The sequence below is a fragment of the Aythya ferina genome, assembly GCF_964211825.1.
Source record: "Aythya ferina genome assembly, chromosome: 17".
Lineage (NCBI taxonomy): Eukaryota > Metazoa > Chordata > Aves > Anseriformes > Anatidae > Aythya > Aythya ferina.
Window position 1 is genome coordinate 10,514,813 of NC_140316.1, and position 19,355 is coordinate 10,534,167.

A 19,355-nucleotide genomic window follows, 5' to 3' on the forward strand; every position below is an offset into this window, starting at 1 on the left:
GGTTAACATGCTAATCCCGCTTTACGAGCTCTGTGGGCACAGCACAAGGCACCTCATCTGGAAGCTGCTTTCCCCGTGGCGCTCCCGGCCGGGGGCTGGCGCTGGCGGCTCCAGCTGGCTCGGCTTCAGGAGGGTTTTGCCACTCGGGCTGCGGTAGAACATGAAAAAAAAGCACTTTTTCCCCGTGGGGGGAGCCTCCCAGGACAGGCTGCTGCTCTGAACCATGAGCACAGCCCGGCCTTTCGTTCCGTTTCTTTTTTCATTTCATTTCTTCTCGCCCCGTCGTGCTTCTTCGCCCTGAGCGAAGCCCTTGGAAGCGTCGGGGCGAGGAGCAGCTCCCCGAGCCCCTTCCCAGACAGGTGGCTGTGGCCTTGAGCACCACCTCTGGGCTCCCCCTGCCCACGGGGCTGCCTTTAGGGTTTGAAGGTGACCTGTAGGATGCAGCACTTCTCCAGGTCTGGGGCTGGAGCCCGGTCCTTGGCACCAACACCATGCCAAGGTGGGATGCGAGGGAGCAGCAAAAGAAACGCTTTTCCCCCACTTTTCCCCCAAATCCTAGAGGAAAGGGAGGTGCATCCCGCACACCTCTTGCCCCTGCGAGCCCAGGTCCCCGCTGGGTTTTTATTCCTGGTGTTTCACTCCTCTGGGATTTTATCCCCATGATTTATTCTTATTTATATTTATTATATCTGGTGTGAGAGCTGCTGCGCCTTGGGGACGGGAAGTGAAACTCCCCGGCAGCTAAACTGGGCCAGAGCAGCCTCGGTTCCCTTGTTTACAAGGAGCGAAAGGAAAGCAGCAGCCGTCAGGGCCCGTCAGCTATTTTTGGGGCAGCCTTTGAAAAAAGTGTTTCCTTCGCCGGGGAGTGTCATCTTCTCCCTTTTAAGCGCGCTCATCAAAGCGGTGGAGGCTGGGGGAAAGTTGTGCTCCGGGCCGCGTGGGAGGAGGAGGAGGAGGCGAGGGGTGCGGGGGGAACGGGGAGCTTCGGCCCTAAAAAAAATTAAAAAAAAAGGGGGAAATGTGTGACTGGAGCCGTCCGGCTGGCCGCCGGGGAAGTGGGCAGGGATGGAGAGGACACAGAGGGGAGCGGGGGTGGCAGTAAAGAGGATTTACGGGATGCAGCACTCGGGCTGCGATTTCGCAGGGACTACAGCTCCCTGCCCGCAGCAGCAGCAGCAGCAAAACGTGCCCGGGGAGGCACGGGGAATAAAAATCCCGGAGTGCTGAGCACCGGGAGCACGCGGCGAGCCCCCGGGAGCCCCCATCCCCTGCCCCTGCTCCTGCTGTGGGGTCGGGGCCGCCCGGACCCCGGGGCGCTTCTGCTGTGCCGTGGGTTAGGGGCTGTCAGGTGGGTTTTCCTCTGCTCTTTGCTCTCGGTTTCCCTGCACGAGTCCAGCAGCTGTGGGGATCGGCAGAGCTCCCAGAACCCCAGCGCAGGGCTGCGGGGAGCGGGGCTGTTCCCTTCTCCCCCCTTCTTGATTCATTTGAGCGCTGGCTGCTTAATTGCGCTCCCGCTCCCTCTCTCTAAATTTTCTTTGATGGCTTTGGGTAGCGCATTGTGGAGCCCACCCCGCCCTCCCTCCTGCAGGAAGGAGATTATCATAATACTGCTTGTAAATCAATTTTTTTATTTTTTTTATTTTTTTTTTTTTCCCTTTTCTCTTCCCCTCTCTCTGCACTGACGAAAATGTAACTTGCTCTCCATCGCTCAGCCTCGCCTGCGCGGCGCTACGCTGCCCGCGTGGGCACTCGCTGCTCCTCGGGGGGGGGGCGAGCGGGGCTGCTGCCGGGGTGCTGGGGGCGTTTTTGGGGAGGCAGGGGGTGCTGCAGCCCAGCCCGGGGCTTTCCCCAGAAAAAGGGGGCTGCTGTTTGCACGGTGGGGGGCAAATCCCCGAGCCCCATCGTGTCCCTCCTGCCGCTCTCCTTGCTTTCCTATCCCGGGTGCAGGAAAGGAGAAGCACAAAACGGGTGGCTCCTGCTGTTGGGGAGGGGGTTCCCTGCGAAGAGCTGCCTGGGGGTGGTGGCTGCAGCCAAAATGCTCAGCTCCGGAGCTCCCCGCACCCAGCAGCCGCTGCCCGGACCCCGCTGTGGGGCGAATGGGGGTGCTGGGGGGGCTCTGCCCTCCTTCCCCAAGCTCTGCCCTCCTTCCCCGAGCTCAGCCCTTGCCTCTTGTCATGCCAGGCACAGCCAGGCTGCGGCCGTGGCGAGCAGCCCTGCGGCACGGCGCCTGCCCTGAGCGCTGCGGGGCCGCAGCTCTGCCTCCGCTCCCGTGCCAGCGGAGCACGAAAAGCAGGAGGAAAGGGAAGGCAGGAAGGAAAAAGGAGGTGTTTTTTTTTTTTTTTTTTCCCTCCAGGCACGGCGGAGCATCGCTGGGGGAGTCGGGGTGCGCTCAGGAGTGGTTTGAATTCCCTCTCCTGGCCCAGCAGGGAGAAATCCTCCTGCGCCTCTCCTCACCCCGCTCTCTGCTGGGCTCCTGCCTCTCCGCCTGCCTGCGTGGCCACGGCTGCCTTGCTCCTCCCGTGCCTCGGTTTCCCTGCGCAGCCCCAAATGGTGATTGGCGCAGGGAAATCCACGGGTGGAAGCCCCTGGGTCACTAATTCGTGTTTTTTTCCTGCCTCTCTTCCTTCTCCCTGTGCCTTCTCCCCCCGTTGCTCTGCCCTCCCCCGGCGGCGTTAGCTCCGAAAGCCCCGGCTGCAAACGGGCAGAGGAAGGGCGGTGGGAAGGAGGCAGGGGAGAGCTCAGCATCCTCCTCGGCCTCACCTCCACCCCCCCGATGTGGCTGCGGCCACCTCAGCCCGGCAGCGATGAGCCTGGGTTGCTCCGCGGCACCCCCTTGGGTCTCACACCCCAAATCCTCTGTTTTTTGACCCAACTGGAAGAGCCGAAAGCAAGCGTGCGCTGCAGCTCCAGAGAGGAGGCTGGAGGGCCGGGGGGATGCTGAGGAGGAGCTGAGCCAGCCCTGTTCCAGTAAAGGGCGTTAAGCCCCTGCAGAAATTGCCTCTGCAATACAGATTTCCAGCACGGCATTAGAGCCGTGAAGGAATTACCGCGGAGAGGACAGCGGGGCGAGCGGGGAGGGGGAAGCTCTTGGCAGCTCTGCCGTGGGGCTTAGCTGGCTGCGAGGCCAACCCGGGATCCCTGCCTCAGCAAAACGTGCGGCCCTGGCGGCAGGCAGCCCGGGGCGAGGCAAAATTTCGTGGTGCTGCAGAGCCTTTGCGCCGGGGTCCTCGTGGTGCGAGCGAGCAGCTCCGGCTCCCCGCTCCGGGACGGCCCCGGGTGGGTGTCGGGGCCGTGTTTTCCTCCAGGACCCCAAATTCCCTCAGCCCCCAAATTCCTCTGCTCCTTCCGCCCAGCTGCTGCCCCTCAGCACCCTTCGCTTCACGGGGGGAGCCCTGCAGAAGCCCCCCTGCCCTTTCCCCGCGCCCTCCCTCCAGCCCGCGCTTGCGCCGAGGCTGCGGCCAGACGTCCCCGCTTGTGCCATCCCCGCGCCCGGCGGGAGGAAGGAGTCACCCCCGTGTCCCCTCTGCTCTCTTGCAGCTCACACTACAGAGCACCAAGTCCCGCGTGGCCTTCTTCGAGGAGCTGTAGGACGCCGCCCTCGCCGCCCTCCGGCCCCAGCGCCCGCTCCGGGCATCGCCGCGGCTGCGTCCCGCCACCCGCCCCGGACCGCGACACCTCCACCTCCGCGTGTGCCGACCCCCCTCCTCCCTCCCTGCTTTTGGTTTTTCCAGCCTCTCCTGCCTTTTGCCTTTTGCCTTTTTCCTTTTTTTTTTTTTTTTTTTCCCCTTATATTTTGCTGCACGGGGCCGGGGCCGCAGCGGAGGAGCGGGACGGGGCTCCCGTTAGCAGCCCCCAGCGGAGGGCTCTCCTCCTCCTCCTCCTCCTCCTCCTCCTCCTCCTCCTCCTCCTCCTCCTTCTCCCTGCGTGCAGGAGGGGATGAGGAGCGGGAGACCAGCGGGTGCCAGCCACCTGCCACCTTTTTTTTCCCTGCAAACTGTGACAAACGGGGGCAGCCTGACTCCTTGGGGTCGAGGCAGGGCTGTGGCCTGGCAGAGGGCGATCGCAGCCCCGGCTTTGGCTGTGGGGAGGCAGCGGGTGCCCGCTGGGCCCTGCCGAGGTGCCCCCACCCCAGCCCCTCTGTGCCTTTTGCCTGGGTGCTGCAGCCCCAGCTCCGTGCCCTCCCGATCCCCCAGCAGCTCACCCCGCACCCTGCCCCTTCCCCATGGGGGGAGCAGGACCAGGAGCCCCCAAACACACGCAGGGACCCCCCCCCCCCGTCTCCTCCACAGCCCCCAGCTGCTGCTCCCCCCACGCCTGGCTCCTGGCTGCCTCCAGCCCTGCCTCCCCGTGCAAACTGGGGGTCCCGTCCCCAAAACAGTGGGGGTCCCGTCCCCAAAACACACCCCGGGTCCCAATCCTGACCGCCTGCACTGCGGCTGCCCCGCAAGAAGCCCCTGAGCGAGGTCCCTGGCGCATCCTCGTGGCTCCTGCCCCTCCGTGGGGATCTGGGGGGCTCCCAGCGCCCCAATTCCTCCCTCACCCCCCCAGGATGGAGGCGCAGCCCCCCCGGGCAGAGCGTGCCCCAAACCCTCTTTATTTAGCAGCCTGCTGCCTTGTGGCGACCCCCCGCACCGTGCGCGTCTGCAGTTCGGATGGGTTTGGGTTTGGGTTTGGGTTTGGGATTGGGTTTGGGTTTGGGTTAGGGTTTGGCCATGGCACAGTGTTTTTCTATCCCCGTGGATCGCTGTACTCCGAAGAAATAACATTTTTTTTGTTTTTTTTTCTCGGTTGTTTTAATAAAAATTCAAAGCACTACAAGGGGGGGAGTGAACGGCGCGGCCTCGATTTCTTAATCCCTGGGGGACGAAGCCCCCTGGGGACATGGGGTGTCCCACCACACCGTCCCCGACCCCGGGGGCTGCTCCTGCTCCCACCCAAGGCCAGGCGATGGGATTTGGGGCTGCTGCCTGCTCCCCAGCGGGGTGGGAGGCGCGGGCGGGTTGGGAGCCGGGGGTGGCGGTGGGTTTTTTTTTCTTTTTTTTCCCCCTCTTTTGTTGTTTTTAAGCAGGGCAGCCCAGGGGAGATGGGATTGCTGCTTTTTTCGTGTGTGTCAAAGGGATGCTGATGGGGAAAAGGGGGGGATTTGGGGGCTGCGGGAGGGGGGCTGACCTGATTTCCCGTGCGCGGCGCAGCCTCGGCAGCAATAATGCAGCCGTCGCTCGCCGCCTGCGGAGGACGGGGAGAGCCTGGGGCCGGGGGATTTGGCCCCAAAGCAAAGCCTGGAGGGCTGCCCCAGAAACCCTGAGGCCAGAGGACGATGCTCCGTGTCCCAGGGGGGTCTCCTCGTGTGCCCTCCTCCCCCAGAGGGGCTGGGGACAGGGGACGGCGTCCCTGGGGGTCGTGGCTTTGCCCTTGGGGAGCGCCTGGCCCCAAAAGGGTCCCCGTGCCCCAAAAGCAAGGCTGAGCCGTGGGACCCCGACTTGGTGCTGGGAGGGGGCTGCTGCGGTGCCATAGGGCCGTGCGCTCCCCCTTGCACACCCAGAGCCTTGCACGCCCAGAGCCTTGCACACCCAGAGCCTTGCACACCCAGAGCCTTGCACGCCCCCAGCCCCGCGGCAGCTCCGTGCGAGCGCTCCCAGCAGCGGCAGAATGGGAAATTCCAGCGCTTTCAAAGGAAATTTCATTCGGATTTTTTATTTTTTCCTTTTTTTTTTTTTTTTTTTCCTTTTTAGCAAAATTAAATTCATCAAAGTCTAGACAGCTTCAGAGAGGATGTGGATTGCGTTGAGATGACTTTGCCCAAGGAAAAAAAAAAAAAAAAGAAAATAAAACTACCTAAATGGCTTTTTCCACGTGCTGGAACAGCTCCTGCCTCCTTCTGCCTGTTCCCCAAACTGGGAAGGGGCCCGATGCAGGCTCTGTGCCCCCCGGGGGGCTCTGCCCGGAGCTGATTTTGGGGGGTCCTGGGGACTGCCAGCGCCCACCAGCAGGAGCAGATCCCAAAGAGGGCAAAGCTTAGGGCGGGTTTGGGAAGGAAATTGGGGTTTTCTTTGCCAAACTAAGGGCCTGGCTCCATTTCACAGCGTTCCCAGCACACTTTAATGCTGGGGGTGGCTCTGGCACTGCCCTGGGCACGGGCTCACGGTCAGAGCGGGGCCATTCCTCGCTGGTGGGGGCACCCCCGGCCTCCAAGGGCACATCAGGAGCTGCTCCAAAGCCTCCCCGCTCGCATTTATGTGACTTTGAAAACATGAAATGCCCTTAAAAGAATCAGCTAAGCCCCACGCTGAAGCTGTGCTGCTGGAGGGGTCGCCTCTGGGTGGGGGACAGCAGCTGGCAGACACGCGGTGCCCCCGCTGCCCCTGGGGTGGGAAGGATGGGGGGTGGCCCAGCCAAAATCTGCAAAACCCTCCCAAAAAGGGAGACGGGACAGCCCTTGTCCCCCCAGTATCACCAGGGCTCCGTGGGGGCCTGAAGTGATGCTCAGGGTGGCCCCAAAGCGAGAGCCCAGCGCCGCCGGAGCCATCCCAGCAGCGTGGAGAGGCGGGTGGGGAAACTGAGGCACGGAGGAGGGTCGCAGCCGCGTGTCCCCGTGTCCCCGTGTCCCCATGTGCCCGTGTCCCCGGGGCTGCTTGCCCTGCGGGGCTCCTGTTTGGTATTCTGCCCTTGTCCTGCGCGGCGGCGAGGCAGCGCCCGGGCCTGCAGCCATGCATTATTCATGGGCGCGCGGCGGTGGCGAGGGCGACGCACCCCCCAGGAGCTGCTCCTGCACCCTTGGGTGCTGCCCCCCAGCACCACGCAGCTGCCTCCTGCCCCCCCAGGAGCTGCTCCTGCTCCCCGGGGTGCGCGTGCAAGTGTGCGCACGAGTGGCGAGCGTTTGCACGGGGCGCTGTGTTTGTGCACGAGGGCGTTGCACTGGCACGAGGGGTGCAGCGGGGCGTGCACAAGGGCCGTGCGCTTGCACAAGGGCTGTTTGCACCCCGGTGTGTGTGCAAGGGGCACATTTGCACCACTGTGTGTGTGTTTGTGCACAAGCACGGGGCGTTTCCACAGGGGCCCTGCGTTTGTGCGCAGCGGAGCTCTGCTCACGCAAGAGATTCGTTCACGCTCCAAGTGCGTGCACATGCAGGACGGGTCCTTGCACCAGGGGCACGCGTTTGCACGTCCCAGCCGTGCCGGGAGCAGCGGGCACGCCGCGTTAGTCAGCGCCGGGCTCTGAGTCAGCTCCCAGCCCCGCTGGCACCGCCGCACCCGGCCACGGCTCCGGGGACCAGCAGAGGACACGGGGATGTGGGACGCTGGAGGACACAGCGGGTGCAGGACCACAGGGTTGGTGCAGGACCACACAGCACATTTGGGACCAGGCTTTTCCATTTTCCCCGGTTTTCCTAAATCTCCTCCCCGTAAACCTTACAAGGGGCTCTTTTACCCCGCGGGTGCCCACGTCAGGCTCTGCTTTCCACACCTTTCCCCTTCTCCTTGCCCAAACCCTGCACCCGGAGGCTGTGCCCCATTACTCCCCCATCACAGAGGCATTTTTGGGGCTGGGGGACGGGTCCCCAGTGCCCCCAACAGGTTACCACAGCCCTGCGAGCTGGCAGCCGGTGCCAGGGACAGCTAACCTTGCGCTGGGCACGGCGCAGCCATCCCTCTTCTTCCATCAAAGCCTTCGTTTAAGAACCATTTCGCTAAATGCCCGGCTGACACCGGCGGCACGGGGAGATGGATGCCTCCGGCGGCTCGACGGGCTCGGTGCCAGCGGGTGGCTTCAAAAGGACACGGCGGCCACGCTGGGCCACCACGTCCCCTCCCCATAGGTGATGGGATGAGGGATGCCCTGAGGGATGCTCTGCAGCCCCCCCAGGAGCCGGGCATGGGGCTGCCCCAGGGAGCTGAGGGCACCTGGCCCGGGGCTGCACCTCCCCATGCCACCGCTGTGAGCTTGCCCAACCCCTGACTGGCAGTATTGGGTTTTCCTGCCCCATCCTAAGCCCTGGGAGCTTTCACATCCTATTCCCAGCTCTGTGAGGTTCTGACAGCCGATATTCACACATCCCCATCCCATCCCATCCCATCCCATCCCATCCCATCCCATCCCATCCCATCCCATCCCATCCCCATCTCCATTCCATCTCCATCCCCACCCCATCCCATCCCATATCATCCCCATCCCATATCCCCATCCTCTCCTATCCCATCCCATCCCATCCCATCCCATATCCCCATCCCATCCCATATCCCCATCCAAACCCACAGCCACGCCAGGGCTGCTAATAAATGAGGAGAGGACGAAATTAAAGATAAATCAGGAACATCAGAGTGCCTGGGCATTTGTATTCCTTTCACCCCCCCCCCCAATCCTCCTGGGACAAGGGGAAGAGCCAGGGGCAGCGGGGCTGGGGTGGGCGCAGCACCCCTGGGTGCTGGGGAGCAGTGGTGCCTGCCAACGCAATTAAATCGCTGTTAATTGCCCCCCCCGTCTGCCTTTCCCTGCCTGCCAAGGGGGGCAAGGGCAGGGAAAGCAGCCCCGAGGTTTTCGGTGTTATTTCTTCTGGATTTGGGTGGCGAGAAATTAATGAGTTTCCACCCCTGGGCCTCCAGTGGGCAAGCGGAGAATTAATTGGGAGGGCGACTTCATTAATATTGAAGAGTGGATGGATCCGCCAGGAAAGAGGAGGAGATTTTCAATTAGGCTGCTTTTCTTTTTCCTCTTCCTTTTTTTATTTATTATTTTTTTGGGGGGTGTTTTGCCCCCAAAGGGGCCGCGGGGAGGCCACCGGGGGATTTTGGGCACCGCACGCCCCCGTTCCCTGGCCTCACTGCATCGCTGCCGCCGGGCTCTTTGCAGCAGCAGCCGACAAAATTCAGGCTCCGGTGCTGCTTTTTTCCTTCAGGCTGCACCGAGGGCCCGCAGAGGGCTCAAAGAAATTAATTCCCCCAAGTTTTTAGCAGCTTGGATGTCGGGGAGGGCGAAAATGCCCCAAATCGGCCTCACCTCCCCCAGGGGCTGTGCTGAGCTCAACCCCAGTACGAGACAGCAGAGAATCCCCATGGGGCACGGGGAGGAGTGGGTCCACGTGTCCTGGGGGAATGGGGCTGCGGGATTTGGGTTTTCCCATGGGAAGGGGGCTGCGGAGGAGGAAATTCCACCAGGGGAATGAGGCCGGGGGCTGCGGGGACCCAGGGGGGTCACGGCCCCACTGCAGCAGTGGCCAAGTCCCGAAATTTGGGGCTGTTGGGGAAGGCTGGGCGCAGCACGAGCAGCGCATGGAGAGCCCAGCCGGTTGTGCCTCGGTGTCCCCATCACTTTTTGGTGTCCCCAGGCACTTTTGGGGTTCGGGTGCCACCGTCCCCACGGCACGGCGGGGAGCGGGGCCGTGCCGGATCGGTGACAAAGCGAGAAATGGGTCAAAAACATCACCAAAAGAGGAGGATGGCGGGGAAAGGCCGGCACCCTGGGGTGCTCCCCCTCTGCTCGGTGCCTCCGCCACCCCCGGCTGTGTGTGGGGGCAGCAGGATGGGGTCGGGCCCTGGGACCCCGCTGCCCCGCTCTGTCACTGCCCGGCCGCTCTGGGGACATGGGGACAGCGGCACAGGCGTGGGGCACCCGGGCTGCTCCGGGTGCGAGGGCGATGGGGGCCCCAGCTGTGCTGCAGCTCCCACCACCGGGTGTCACCGGCCCTCCCATCCCATCCCACTCATCCCTCCTCCCCAGCAACATCCCCATCAGCATCCCCATCCCATTCCATCCCCATCCCCACCCCATCCCATTCCCCATCCTGTTCCCAATCCCCATCCCCTCTCCTCCCCTCCCCACTCCTTCAGCAGATCCATTCCTACGCCCATCCCCATCCCTAACACATTCCCTTCCTCATTCCCGTCCCATCCCAATTACCACCTCAACCCCATCTCCATTCATCCCATCTCATCCTATCCCCATCCCCATTCCATTCTCACCCCCATCCCCATTACATCCCCTTCCCCATCCCATCCCATCCCATCCCATCCCATCCCATCCCATCCCATCCCATCCCATCCCATCCCATCCCATCCCATCCCATCCCATCCCCATTTCACCCCATCCCCTTCTCCATCCCATCCCACCCCTAACACACCCTCTTCCTCTTTCCATCCCCATCCTATCCTATCTCCATCCCCATTCTATCAGCATCCCCATTCCTTTCCCTTCCCCATCCCATCCCCATCCCATCCTATCCCTTCCTCCTCCCCATCCCCATTCCATACTTATCCTCATCCCTTTCCCCTCCTTTCCCCATCCCCATTCCATCCTATCTCCATCCCCATTCCATCAGCATCCTCAATCCCATTCTCATTTCCATCCCCACCACATCCCCATCTCCATCCCAACCCCACCCCTTTCCCTTCCCCATCCCATCTCCATCCCATCCTCATCCTCATCCCTTTCCCTTCCCTTCCCCATCCCACCTCCATCCCCATCCCTTTCCCTACCCCACTCCATCCCCATCCCCATCCCATCCCCATCCCATTCCCATCCCCATCACACCCCCTTCTCCATCCCATCCCCTTCCCTTTCCCTTCCCATCCCCATCCTCATCCTCATCCTCATCCTCATCCTCATCCTCATCCTCATCCTCATCCTCATCCTCATCCTCATCCTCATCCCTTCCTTTCTCCATCCCATCCCATCCCCATCCCCATCCCCATCCCCATCCCCATCCCCATCCCCATCCCCATCCCCATCCCCATCCCCATCCCCATCCCCATCCCCATCCCTTTCCCTTTCCCTTCCCCATCCCATCCCCATTACATCCCCATCCCATCCTATCTCCATCCCCATTCCATCAGCATCCTCAATCCCATTCTCATTCCCATCCCCACCACATCCCCATCTCCATCCCATCCTCATCCCTTTCCCTTCCCTTCCCCATCCCATCCCCATCCCTTTCCCTACCCCACCCCATCCCCATCCCATTCCCATCCCCATCACACCCCCTTCTCCATCCCATCCCCTTCCCTTTCCCTTCCCATCCTCATCCTCATCCTCATCCTCATCCTCATCCTCATCCTCATCCTCATCCTCATCCTCATCCTCATCCCTTCCTTTCTCCATCCCATCCCATCCCCATCCCCATCCCCATCCCCATCCCCATCCCCATCCCCATCCCCATCCCCATCCCCATCCCACCCCACCCCTCCCCCCCCCCCCCCCCTTTTTACCCCCCAGCCCTGTACCGGGAGGCGCGGCCGGGGGGCGGGGGTTGGCTGGGGGCGGGCAGCGACCGCCGAGCCCCGGCTCCTGCTCCGCCAAACTTGGCGGCGAGGCAGCGGCGAGGCCGGCGGCAGGAGGCTGCGGCGGAGGCCCCGCCATGCCGGGCCCCAAGGGGCAGCTCCCGGGGGGGTACCGGGGGGGCTCCGGAGCCGGTCCCGGCCTTTAAAAGCGGCTCCTGGATGCTGGGAGCCGGCCCCGGCCCCCCCCCGCCCTGAGGCCGCGGGGACGGGCTGCTCGCCCCCGCCGCTCGGGGGGGGCCGGGGGAGGAAAAGGGGGGGGGGGGGGGGCGACCCCGTCCCGGGAAAAGGCTCGGATTTGGTTCTTTGGGATTTTTTTTTTTTTCTTTCCACCGGCGAAACTTTGGGATTTCGGCCCCGCTCCGAAGATGCCGTTCCACCCGGTGACCGCCGCGTTGATGTACCGGGGCATCTACAGCGTGCCCCCGCTGCTGGCCGAGCAGCACCCCGTGGACATCCCCGAGGACGAGCTGGAGGGTGAGGCCGTGGGGAGCCCCCACGCGAGGCAGGGGGGTGCTGGGGGTGAGCCCTGAGGGGTCCCCGAGGGTTGGACCCCCCCCTACCCGCACCGCGCTCCGCCTGGCCCCGGCGGTGCCCCCTCCCCACGCGTGGCACGGTGGGGTTGGTGGCCGTCCCCTTTGCGGGGGGAGCCCACTCGTGGCATGCACAGGGCCGGGTTGCTCCGAGAAGGGGGTTTTTCGCCCCAAAAGTTTGGCTGCGGGACGGGGACACGGCCCCCGGGGAGGTGGCGTGGGGGCTGCGGTGTCACCCCCAGGGCTGCTCGCAGCCTCCAGGCACCGCAGGGGAAACTGAGGCACGGGGACACGCAGCCGGGGGTCCCCAAACCCCAGTGTGCAGGGCTGGGGGCTCTGCTACAGCTTCACACCCCTGTGCGTGTGCGTGTGAGTGTGTGTGCGCTTGTTTGCAGCCCCCCCAACACGTGTACATGTGTGTGCACATGTGTGCACACGCACGGCCCCGCTGCAGGGTGTGCGTGTGTGTGCGTGCACGTGGGCCGTGCCGCTGCAGCCTGCCTGTGTGCACACGCACGGCCCCGCTGCAGTGTGTGTGCACGCACACGTGCAGCGCCAGGGGGGAGCTGGGTTCACGTGCACAGCCCTGCTGCAGGGGGTGCGTGTGTGCAGGCACCAGTGCAGCGTGGCGGTCAGGTGGTTGTGTGTGTGTGCACAAGCACAGCGTCACTGCAAGGTGTCCGGGTGTGCATGCACAAGTACAACGTCACTGCAAAGTGTTTGTGTGTGCATGCACAGGTACAGCATCACTGCAAGGTGTCTGTGTCTGTGCACACAAGCACAGCATCACTGCAAAGTGTTTGTGCATGCACAAGCACAGCATCACTGCAAGGTGTGTGTGCATGCACAAGTACATCACTGCAAGGTGTTTGTGTGTGCATGCACAAGTACATCACTGCAAGGTGTTTGTGTGTGCATGCACAAGTACATCACTGCAAGGTGTCTGTGCGTGCACAAGCACAGCATCACTGCAAGGTTTGTGTGTGTGCATGCACAAGCACAGTGTCACTGCAAGGTGCTTGTGCATGCACAGGTACAGCATCACTGCAAGGTGTCTGTACACACAAGCACAGCATCACTGCAAGGTGTTTGTGCACGCACAAGCACAGCGTGGCTGTCAGGTGTCTGTGCATGCAAGCACAGCGTCACTGCGAGGTGTCTGTGTGTGCATGCACAAGCACAGCGTCACTGCGAGGTGTTTGCATGCACACGCACGCACAGCAGCACTGCAAGGTGCCTGTGGGTGCACGAGCACAGCATGGCTGCGAAGTGCCTGTGCACACACAGGTCCAGCACGGTGCCGGGCTGTGCATGCACGGGCACAGCCTCGCTGCAAGCTGTTTGCATGCACGCACAAGCACAGCGTGGCTGCAAAGGGTGCACCACAAGCACAGCATGGCTGCAAGGCGTGTGTGCGTGCGTCACAAGCACAGCATCGCTGCAAGGCGTACACGTGTGCGTGCACGAGCACGGCATCGCTTCGAGGGGTGTGTGTGTGCGTGCACAAGCACGGCACTGCTGCAGTGTGCGCGTGCACAGCCCCGTTGCAGCGTTGCACACACACCCCCAGTGTGCAGTGCACCAACGGGGTGCTCCTGCCACAACCCACGGCCCTCGAAACCCCCAAGGTGACCCCACGGGGGCACCATGTGGGGGGGGGCACCTGCTGCCAGCTCCCCCTGAGCCTTGGGGGTGGCCCCGAGCCCCCTGTGCCTGGTTTTTGGGGGCTGGCAGGGAGAAGCAAAGCTGTCGAGCCAGCAGGCCAAAACCTACCAAATTTACCCCAAAACCCCTTGCAGGTTGTCTCAGACGGCACCCGGCTGGGCTGGGGGCTCAGAGAATGGGGAAAACCACCCAGCATGAGACTTCATGTTTTTAGCACCGCTCCCAAACACAGCGTTTTACATCCCAAGGCGGCTTTACCGGCTGCTGCACTGACATGCCACCCCCCGGGGACCCCAAAGGCCACCCCATCCCCGCGGTTTTGGGGCACGACATCAAGAGTTTGGGTCAATTTCAGCCCAATTCCGCGATTCCCCCAGTGCAAGTCCTCGCTGCCGCATGCGGAGCCCTCAGCTCCCTCAGCCTGGCTCAGGCTCTGCTGGCCGGGGGACATCCAAAAGGAAGGAAATCCCCTAAAAAGCAGCAATTTGGGCAAAACCGCCCCATGCTGCCCACCGGTGCCTCCGGGAAACGGGGCTGAGCGCGGCTTTAGGGTGGCCGGCACCCACCGAGCTGCCCCCATCCTCCCGCAGCACCCAGGGGCTGCGTTTTGGGCCAGAATCCCCAAATCTGCTCAGTTTCTCCTCCCCACTCTGCCCCACGGGGCGGCAGGGCATCGAGCACCGTGGGTTCGGGATATCTGGGACTCGGCACCGGTGCCGGCCCCGCGCTGGGTGCCCAAGAGCAGGACGCACCCAGCCCCACCGTGCCTCAGTTTCCCCTCTGCGGAGGACGAGCGGCTGGCCTGGGGTGGGTCGGGGGGGATTTTTGGGGTGGCCGGGCTGAGCCCCGCTCCCCCCGCAGAGATCCGCGAAGCCTTCAAGGTGTTCGACCGGGACGGCAACGGCTTCATCTCCAAGCAGGAGCTGGGCACGGCCATGCGCTCGCTGGGCTACATGCCCAACGAGGTGGAGCTCGAGGTCATCATCCAGCGCCTCGACATGGACGGTAGGACCCCGGCACGGGACCCCTGCACCCCCCCGGCTCCCTCCGGTGCTGCTCCCCCCCTTTTCCCATCACTGCTGGACTTGTAGGGCCCGGTTCAGGTCCTGCCTCATGCCCGGAGCCTCGTCCGTCACCCTCCTCATCCTCCCCGTGGCTTCGTTTGGGAGGATTTAACGGTGCTGGAACCGTTCCAGGGTGGGACGGGGGCGTCCTGACCTGGCCAACCCAGCGGGATTGGGGTGCCCGGCCCAGATCCCACACCCCGTGGCCCTGCACCCACCGCTGCCCTGCCCTCCCCGTCACTCCCGTGCTCACCGGGACCTTAAGGAGCGCGTTAATTTATTGGATTTCTTTTTCTTTTTTTTTTTCTTTTTTTTTTTTCCCCATTTAAAAGCCTTTCAGGCGAGGCTGCCAAGCCGCGGCTCCCTCCATTACTCATCGTTAGTGCCGCCGTGACAGCCCCGGGGGCCGGCGTCCTCCTCCCCACGAGGGCAGCCCGGCCCCGTTTCTGTGGGGTTTTGGGGGCCGGGGCATGGGCTTCCAGCTGCTCCTGGGGGTCCCCAACTGCTGCGGGGGTCCTGAGCAGTGCGGGAGGTCCCAGCCGGTGTCATGGTCCCCAGATGGATTTTGGGGTCCACAGCTGGCACTGGGGTCCCCCAGCAGTGTGGGGTCCCCATTCGGTGAACCCCAGGGTCAGGGGGGTCTCTGGGTGCCACCGGAGCCCCCAAAGTGCCAAGCCCTGGAGCGGGGTCCCACCAAAACCACCAAGATCAGTGGCGTCCTCCCAAAACGGTGCCGTGGGGACACGTCTCCGGGTCCCCATTTGGGGGGGACAGGGGACACGCTCGTCCCCGTGCTGGTGTCGGGGTGACGGCCGGCTCCGTGTCCCGCAGGTGACGGGCAGGTGGACTTCGAGGAGTTTGTGACGCTGCTGGGCCCCAAGCTGTCCACCTCGGGCATCCCGGAGAAGTTCCACGGCACGGACTTCGACACCGTCTTCTGGAAGGTAGGGGGGGACCCGACCCCAACCCGCACACCGGGGACACCGGGTCGGGGCTGGGTTGGGGTCAGGGTTAGGATTGGGTCAGGTTTTAGGTTGGGGTTGGGGTCAAGGTAAGGCTTGGGGCCGGGCTCAGGCTTGGGGTCAGAATCTGACACTCGGTCGGGATCAGGGTCAGGGTTTGCTTGGGGTTAGGGCTCAGGGTCAGGGTCAGGCTCGGGCTGTGGGTTTAGGGTTAGGGGCAGGGTTGGGCCTGGGGTCGGACTCCGGGTTAGGGCTGGGGTCGGGGTGAGGGCCAGGCTCAGGCTGGGGTTAGGATTGGGGTGAGGGGCGGGTTTGGGGTCAGGCTCAGACTCTGCGTTAAGGTCACCTTTGGGGTCAGGCTGCGTTCTAGGGCCATATTTGGGGTCAGGCTGCGCCCTGCGCACAGCAACCTGAACCCCGGCGCGTGACCAAGCACCCTTGGGTGCTGGAGCACCCGGCCCCGCTCCGCCGAGGCTCGGGCGAGGCGAGCAGCCCCCCGGCACCGGGGGGCCACCCTGGGGTGCCCGAGCCCTCCCGGCCGCCCCGCAGTGCGACATGCAGAAGCTGACGGTGGACGAGCTGAAGCGGCTGCTGTACGACACCTTCTGCGAGCACCTCTCCATGAAGGACATCGAGAACATCATCATGACGGAGGAGGAGAGCCACATGGGCACGGCCGAGGAGTGCCCCGTGGACGTGGAGAGTGAGCGGGGCGTGGGGTATGGGGGGGGGGACGGGACACGGGGACGTGGGGACGCCGGGGTGGGGGTGACGCCGGCTGTCCCCGCAGCCTGCTCCAGCCAGCAGATCCGGCAGACGTGCGTGCGCAAAAGCCTCATCTGCGCCTTCGCCATCGCCTTCATCATCAGCGTCATGCTCATCGCCGCCAACCAGGTGCTGCGCAGCGGCATGAAGTAGGACCAGGGGACACCAAGGGACACCGGGGGACACCGGGGGACACCCTCCTCCCCCCCAAAAAAAAACCTCCCGCCCCGGCACAGGGGTGGGGAGCCCGCAGGGCTGCTCGCGCGCCGCCCGGACTGCGGCAGAGCCCCAGAACCCCGCCAGCAAGTACCAAGTGCATGCACCGTGCATGGAGCCCGCCCGCTGCCCCCCAAACCCCGAGCCGGGGGCGAAACGTGCCCGCGGTGCCGGCCCCCCCCCCCCAACCCCCCCGCTGCACCACGTCCAGCCCCTGCAGCTCCGTATTTATGGCCGAACCGACTGCCCCGTGAGCAATACACGCGCCTGAGACCTGTATTTTTGTTCCCAATTCGGAGAGGGGGGAGCGTTTGCATGGACCTCGCCGCCAAGGGCTGGATCTGCCCCCCCCCTCTGCCTCCGCCGTGCACCCCCCCAGCCCCGCGCCGTGCCTCAGTTTCCCCAGCTGCCAGAGGGGGCTGCCCGCACGAGGACCCGCCGGGAAGAGCCGCACGTCCCGGCAGCCTGGGGACCCCCCCGTCCAACCCCCCCCCCAGCCTGTATGTAGCACCCGCCGGGCCCCGGACCGGTTTGGATTTGGGTCCGTTTCTCATTCTTTGGAGTTCCGTTCTTCTTTTATTTTATTTTTCCTTCCTGGTCGGTCGTTTCCGATCTGAAATAAAACCGGGATTTCTGAACTGCTCGGGGACGCTGGGGCTCGGCTCGGGGGGCGCAGGGCACCCATGGGTGCTCCGACCCAGCTCTGTCAAAGCCACGCGGGACCTGTGTGAGCACCGGGAGCTGATTTTGTGCCCCCCCACCCCAGCCGGGCCCTGCTGTTTTACGCTGTGGTTTGGTTCACGTTTGCAGCCCGTTTGCCTCACAAACCGTGCCGAACACACAGCGTGAGCGCGCGGTCGCCCGGCCTCGTGGCACAGCCGGGGGGGGCCAGGATCAGGCCAGTAGCACTAAGGGTCCCGGGGACACCGCCAGGACCCCCCCAGCTCCTGGTTTATTTATGGGGGGGGTCTGCCCCCCACTCTGAGCAACGCCGTCCCGCTAATGAGAACATCCCGCTAACGAGAGCACCCTGGAAATCCCCTCTCCGTGCGCTCTGGGGGGGGTCCTGCACCCGCCTGATGGATATCCCTCCCCGAGCCCCCAGACGATGCATTTTTAATGGCAAATAGATTAAAATAATAAATAAAAACCCGGGGAGCTCTCGGTGCCGGTAGCATCACAGGCACGGCTGCTTCCCTGCAGGAGGTGGCCATCCCCGGGGTGTCGCTCCCTGCTTGGGGACACCCCAGTTTGGGTGCAAAACTGCTGGAAATGGGAATTTCTGGGCAGGGAGAGCTGAGGAGTGCAGGGATCGGTTCAAGGCACAGGGATCTCCGTGGCTCGGCACGGCGCTGCCAGGAATCGGCTGCGTGTTACCGGGGGGGGGTGATGGGGGCTGGTTGGGGTTTATTTATTTATTTATTTATTTGGATCTCATATAATTTATCACGCAAATTGAACCGAGCGTCCAAATGAGAAATGAAAATGGGAAGCGCTCCACGGCAGTGAAATCATCTTGGCTGCCTCGAAAAGAGGGGGAGGCTCCGCGCCCGTAATGAAATTTCATCCATCTCCCCGCAGAAACTTTTGCTTTTTTACGAACCGGCGTTTTCAGGGGAAACCACGTGCCCTCGGCGCTGTATATATACATCCAGATATATTTAACCAGGTCTGTTAGAGATGCTGTGAATAAACACAAGGAAGGCGAAAAAAAAAAAAAAAAAAAAAAAAAAAAAGAAGGAAAAAAAAAATAAAAAGGAAAACGAGGACAATTTAATTTGCTAGAAAATACAGTAACATAAAAGAAAAATTAGCTAAAAGGAAGAGCGCGGTCCCCAAAGCTCGGCTTCTCAAAGCTGCTCAATTAATTTTAATGGGAATTGAATGGGGCTTCCTGACGGCGGGTGTTTGGAGATCTGGGCTCCCGGCTCGGAAGCACCTGAGCAGCTCTGGGCCCCGGTGCTGGTCCCGGTGCTGGTCCCGGTGCTGGTGCCGCAGCCGGGGCTGTCTCACTGCGGCTGCCGCGAGGCGCTGCGCCCCGCTAATTTAATTAAACGCTCGCTGGGAGAAAAAAAATCTCCCTCTGTGAGCGGTTTGATGGTGGCGCAGCGGGACGAGGGGCGAGAAGGACCCTGCTGCTGTCAGTCCCCGCTGGATGGTGCCGCGCCGGCAGGAAAAACACCTGGGTTTGGGGTTTCTGTAGCACCGAGAAGGGTTTTGGGGGAGGAAAGGGTGTTTTTGTCTCTCTGGTCCTGCAAGCAGCGTGGGGTGGCCTCAGCCTTGTCCCTGAACCTGTTCCCATCCCTGCTCCATTCCTATTCCATCCCCATCCCCATCCTATCCCATCCCCATCCCCATTCTCACCCCATCCCCACCCCTGCTCCATCCCCATCCCCGTCCCCTTCCTCTCCCAGCAAGAGCTGCCAGAGGATGCCGGGCAGAGCCCAGCGGGGCTGCGCCTTGGCAGGGTCCCAGGAGCGGCTCATTTCCCTAAAAGCTTCCCGAGCAATGCCTCCCGCTGCACACAGGGCACTTTGGCTCGTGCCACCGCTCACGGGCTGCAGCTCCCCTGCCAGCCCCGTCACAGCCCGGCCAGGGACACCGAGTCCCAGGGGGGAACGTGCTGGAGGACCCCATCCTACAGCATCCCTGGGGACAGCAGCTTGTTTTGGGGTGATGTGGGGTCCTCACCCCTGGAGCTGAGAGCCCCGTCCTGCTTTGGTGTGTTCCTCCCTGCCCTGCGAGCAGCGGGCTCGGGCAGCGACGCACGATGCGCCCACGGCACCCCCATGCAGAGCTGTGGTTACCTGCAGGAGCGCGGTGCCCGGCTAATCCCAACAGGAGGAGATCTCGGAAGCTTTTGCAATAAAAAATAAATAAAG

The 19,355-nt window shown here is 63.1% G+C and overlaps 2 protein-coding genes across 6 annotated transcripts in view; both read left to right on the forward strand.

The window, feature by feature from the left end:
• Positions 1–4,781, forward strand: part of NF2 (NF2, moesin-ezrin-radixin like (MERLIN) tumor suppressor) — a 35,597-nt gene extending 30,816 nt beyond the window's left edge. For all 5 annotated transcript variants that reach the window (XM_084539126.1, XM_084539124.1, XM_084539127.1 and 2 more), the window contains one exon: positions 3,538–4,781. Coding sequence is in view for 3 of the 5 variants with exons in the window: in XM_084539124.1 (XP_084395250.1) it covers positions 3,538–3,588 (51 nt within the window). In the remaining 2 variants the exon portion in view is untranslated. The remainder of the gene's footprint in view (positions 1–3,537) is intronic.
• A 6,765-nt stretch (positions 4,782–11,546) lies between these two features.
• CABP7 (calcium binding protein 7) lies at positions 11,547–17,111 on the forward strand. The gene is made up of 5 exons (XM_084539129.1): positions 11,547–11,745; positions 14,328–14,471; positions 15,362–15,474; positions 16,042–16,195; positions 16,283–17,111. Exons 1-5 carry the CDS (start codon positions 11,637–11,639, stop codon positions 16,408–16,410), a joined length of 648 nt encoding a protein of 215 aa, XP_084395255.1. The 5' UTR covers positions 11,547–11,636; the 3' UTR covers positions 16,411–17,111.
• The last annotated feature ends 2,244 nt before the right edge of the window (positions 17,112–19,355 follow it).